Source organism: Pseudorca crassidens, chromosome 5 (assembly GCF_039906515.1).
Source record: "Pseudorca crassidens isolate mPseCra1 chromosome 5, mPseCra1.hap1, whole genome shotgun sequence".
NCBI lineage: Eukaryota > Metazoa > Chordata > Mammalia > Artiodactyla > Delphinidae > Pseudorca > Pseudorca crassidens.
Window position 1 is genome coordinate 133016986 of NC_090300.1, and position 5329 is coordinate 133022314.

Here is a 5329-nt window from a genome sequence, read left to right on the forward strand (position 1 = left end):
ACGTAGCAAAGTATTTCAAGAACAGGATTAGCTCATATATAACTGACCAAAAAGTAGCAGGGCTGGAAAAGTCAGCAGCTCTTGGAGTCCACAGAGAATTGCTCCCCAGATATGTTTAGACTTTTCAGAAAAAAAGAAGCAGCCATGTGGCAAAGTCCAATTAAAGGCATTGCTTTCCCACGCCAGCTTGTTGTAGATGGTTTTAAGATAGCACCTACTAAGTTTGGAGAAACAGGCATGAGGGAGAGAAAGCAAAATTGTAAGACAGACTTAAGAACCATGTCTGGGAAGGATTTTTTTTTTTAGATTGTAAAAGTTTATTGATATGATCAAAAAGCAAACAGCCAGACATTTGGTTATCTTTGTCACTACAATGTGTCATTTTAAATAGTATTTTTAAATGCATAACAAATAATATTTAAACAATTGCTAGAAAAGTTAATTAAGAGTCTACTTAAGGCACTTCAGATGAAAGCTAATTTCAACATTTCCACAAAAGTAACACTATTCTAAGTGTAGTAAATCTGCTTTCTACAGATTTTAGCCAGAATGCAACTTCTCTCCTTAAAGAAGAAGAATGTGCTCTTAAGAGACAAAACAAATACAAAAAAAACTGTCATTCTTTCAATGTTCGTTGCAAATTATCTGGAGCTATACATTTTACATGGCAGTAATATTCCCCCGGTTAGTATGTACAAATCAGGGTGTATTCATACAAGTCTCATAAGAATCACAGCATAAATTTACTTGGCCTGAGACAAGTACAAGAACAGCAGATAAGGAATCCAGAATCATACAATTTACAGTGGAGTAACAAAAACAGGCTCCACTAGAGAGTAAATATCCCCTCACCCACCAAATCTACTAACAAAAACAAAAACAAAACCCCCACATACAACATTTCTTCTTAGGCAATTATATCCATCTCTTTCTTCAAACCTCTATTATATAAGACTTCCAGACCACGTGGGAGAGTTATTAGATGGTAAATAGTAGCAGGCAGTCACAGTATTATTTTAATGTAATAATACTTCTAAGATTTATTAAACTTTTTTTTCATTATCAGAATTCTCATATTTCCATTAACAGTGGCATTTCTGGATACTCTTTATAACTATGGGGGAGGTTATAGCTAGATCTAATGATAACCATCAACTTCCATTCTTCACAGAAATTTGGTTAGCACATACGGTTATTTTCACTGACAGAAAAAAGATAAAACTCAAAACTTCTTCAAATGATTACTTTATTCTCCACTTAAAGTGAGAAAATGAAGGCTAAAATAATAGCAAAAACCAGAACAGCTTTCAAGAAACATTTACTTTCTATTCACAGGCAACAGCTTAATATTTCACGATTTTATTTTCCCAATCTAGGGGAGTCCTTTTCCTAAACACAAGGGTTAATGAAATATGTTGCAACTGTAATACAGATATCAACTTAACCAGATGAACCTAGCTTTTTCTCTTAGGTACAAATGAAATAAGTGATGAGCTCTAATTTGCAGAAACGTTTTAGACCATTTAAAATTTACACTGATTTTAGCACTAAGCTACATTTTTATTAGAAAGGCGCCCACCTTAAATAAAAGAAAACTAGGGAGACAGAATGAGCCTGAAATCTTTCCAAATACAGGTAGTTAATACCACACTCATGCAGAAATCATAATCCTGCATTTAGAGATATTTCTTAATGTCTACAGCTACCAAGAAGCATAGTTTGCACTGCATTTCAGGAGGAAAGATGGAGGAGGACTGGCTAGTCTTTTTTTCTAAAGTCTAGACATGCACTCTGAAGAATGGTGTTCCATTTTCAGAAGACACATAGCACATATGATTTCTCTGCCCAAAAGGAAAGATGTGCAAAGTATACACATCCATGCAAAGATGGAAAAGTTAAGAATGGATTCTTGATGTTGTTATCAGAACTGCCCCACACAACTTTGGATAAGATAATAAAAAATCAGATGGTCAAAAGTTAACTAAAGCAGTTTTGAACCTTGTTGTAACTAAAATGAAGTAGTAGCTTTAAAATTTTTAAAAAATATTTAATTCCACTAAATTAAATATTCCACAAAGTTTACTGGGAAGGGAAGGTTAAGAGGAGAATCATATCCAAATACTTCATGATTTTGATGGAAAATTGCTTCTTAAGGCACTATACATCTTCTTTGGTTAAATGATTAACTATTTTAATCACTTGAAAAAAAGAGGTAATACAAAATACACAAATTGCATTCTTCTTTTCACACACACGTTTTTCATTTTTCAATTTCCATTACTCCAGTGTCTACATATCTCTGGAATCCTTTTTAACTCATCAGAAAGCTATATGGATATCCATGATATTTAGATCTGAAAATAGAGAGCATCCAACTGAAGAATAATACAACGAGTCCAATACCAGCCACACACATTATCTTTCGCTTTCCAATATCCATGTCAGATGTAGCAGCTTCACATAAAAGCACCATCCCTAAGGTAACCCCACCACTAAACAGAAGAACAATGTGTGTTTCAGCTACAAACTGGGCTTGGCTGCTTCCATGGATATAATTCACATGTCCTGTGTGGGGATTCTTATGAGCATATGGTGGTCCTCTTATATGGTTCCACATTTGACCAGATGTCATAGCAAGCACAAAACACAGAGCCGCAAAAGCCCATCCAGTTTTATTAAAGAGAAATTCCATATTGCTTCTTCGAAGATATACAAGTCCACCAATAACAGCCAAAAGCAATCCCAACATAAGGGGGCCAGCATAATTTGGGGGTCTAATTACTCTAATATTGACATCAGTTCTGTCAGCAATCCACTGGGCAATCTGCTCAGCTGAAAATCCACGCACCTGCAACTCATATGTATCACCCCGTTTGGGTTTCCCTTTTGCAGGAAAGTTGATGAAAGTTGGGGCTGAATTCATGTTTAGCATCTGAAATACATCAGAGCCTTCATCAAAATCCACCATAGCAAAAAATATCCTGTTGGTAAATGCACTGGAATATCGCCAGGAGTTTGCCAGGATCTGGAATTCTTCATCAGCTTGCTTGCACACGACACATTGTCTATGAAGTTGGAGAGCAGTGAACATGACAATAACGGAGTAGTTTCTCGGTGGGGCTTTAACAAGGCGACGGAACTTGTCTCCATTCATTCTTATTACAGGCCTTTTATTGGTCCATTCCATCAGTTGACTAACCTTTTCAGATAACACCATCTTGATCCTCAAATATCAGTAAGATGGCACAGAAGGTGTTAGTGATGTCTAAGACTGCATACCACTTGTCATCAGTCTGTGTAATAGATTCAGTTGCAGTCGCAATGTCTGGAACAGCCTGGGCTCCTTCTTTCTCTGGGCAGAGGCTGAGGGAACCCCGTAAACGAGCAGCAGTGCCACCGCTACGGTCGCAGAGACGCACCAAAGCCACCAACGCGCTGCCATGTTCGCTTCTCTCCTGGGAAGGAATTTTGAATGTGATTATAGGCACAATGAACTAACAAGGAGCAAATATTTCTGAAGCCTATTAAGATTTTGAAAGTGTTGTATTGACAAAGAAACATGAGCCTGGACTCTAAAAGCCAGTGACTAAAGCACAACCTTAACCCTTGGATTCCTAGCTGGGATGAACAAGGAGTTAGCTATGAAAGCTGGTCAGCCCTCACCAGAATCCCCAATATTCACTTCCAGTGATGCCATGGAGGAAATGGGTGAGGAAAGAAGCTCTAGAAATGAAACCAGGAGCCCTGGAGAACAGTGGACATGAGAGTCTTCTCAAGGAGAAATAGAGGCCTAATCCATAATCTTTCATAGGGAATGTTTTAATGTATTCTCTGCAAAATATGACCAAGAAGTAGTAACTACTATGAGATCATTGACGTAATAGCCTACCCTTCTTCCTCCACTGTATATTTGGTGTGGGGACAGGCAGAGGCATTTAGTTTGTATCTTCAGTTGACAGGCCAATAAAGAGGAAAAAAAATAAAAAATAAAGCCCCATTTGGTGCATGGAGAAGACTCTACATCACCCAGAGATCCTGGATTTTGAGCTGGATGCAGTAACTTAATCAGAAGTTGGGTGTATTCTTTGGGTGGGAAGAAACATGCACATTTCCCACCCAAGGAAATAAGGATAAATTTGGTAGTTAGAAAAAAAGAACTGTCAGTCTATGGAATTTTTGTTATAGCAGCCTGAATGGACTAAGACATATTATCATGGTTACATATGACTTTTCCCTTTCTATTATTTTATTTTATATTTTTTGTATCTTTATTGGAGTATAATTGCTTTACGATATTGTGCTACTTTCTGCTGTAAAACAAAGTGAATCAGCTCTATGTATACATATATCCCCATACCCCTCCCTCTTGAGGCTCCCTCTGACACTCCCTATCCCACCCCTCTAAGTTGTCACAAAGCATCAAGCTGATTTCCCTGTGCTATGCAACAGCTTGCCACTAGTCATCCATTTTACATTTGATAGTGTGTATGTCAGTGCTACCCTGTCACTTCATCCCAGCTTCTCCTTGACCCACTGTGTCCTCACGTCAGTTCTGTACATCTGCATCTTTATTCCTGCCTTGCCACTAGGTTCACCAGTACTGTTTTTTCAGATTCCATATATATGCATTAGCATATGGTATTTGTTTTACTCTTTCTGACTTACTCCACTGTATGACAGAATCTAGGTCCAACGACCTCACTACAAATAACTCAATTTTGTTCTGTTTTATGGCTGAGTAATATTCCATTGTATATATGTGCCACATCTTCTTTATCCATTCATCTGTCGTTGGACATTTAGGTTGCTTCCATATTCCTGACTATAGTAAAGAGGGCTTCAATGAATATTATGGTATATGTCTCTTTTAGAATTATGGTTTTCTCAGAATATAGGCCCAGTAGTGGAATTGCTGGGTCATATGGTAGTTCTATTTTTAGTTTTTTAAGGAACTTTCATACTGTTCTCCATAGTGGCTGTATCAATTTACATTTCCACCAACAGTGCAGGAGGATTCCCTTTTCTCCACACCCTCTCCATCATTTACTGTTTGTAGATTTTTTGATGATGGCCACTCCAAGCAGTGTGAGGTGACATCTCATTGTGGTTTTGATTTGCATTTCTCTAATGATTAGTGATGTTAAGCATCTTTTCATGTGTTGGTTCACCACCTGTAAGTCTTCTTTGGATAAATGTCTATTTAGGTCTTCTGCCCATTTTTGGATTGGGCTGCTTGTTTTTTTTTTTTTTTTGATATTGAGCTGCATGGGCTGCTTGTATATTTTGGATATTAATCCTTCATCAGTTGCTTTGTTTGCAAATATTTTCT

The 5329-nt window shown here is 37.4% G+C and overlaps 1 protein-coding gene across 1 annotated transcript; it reads right to left on the bottom strand.

The window, feature by feature from the left end:
* Nucleotides 1-293: 293 nt before the first annotated feature.
* LOC137225363 (magnesium transporter protein 1-like) lies at nt 294-3451 on the bottom strand. Its single transcript, XM_067739274.1, has 2 exons — nt 3333-3451; nt 294-3224 (listed from the first exon to the last, which is right to left on the bottom strand). The coding sequence occupies exons 1-2, from the start codon at nt 3440-3442 to the stop codon at nt 2312-2314; spliced, it is 1023 nt and encodes a 340-aa protein (XP_067595375.1). The 5' UTR covers nt 3443-3451; the 3' UTR covers nt 294-2311.
* Nucleotides 3452-5329: the final 1878 nt, after the last annotated feature.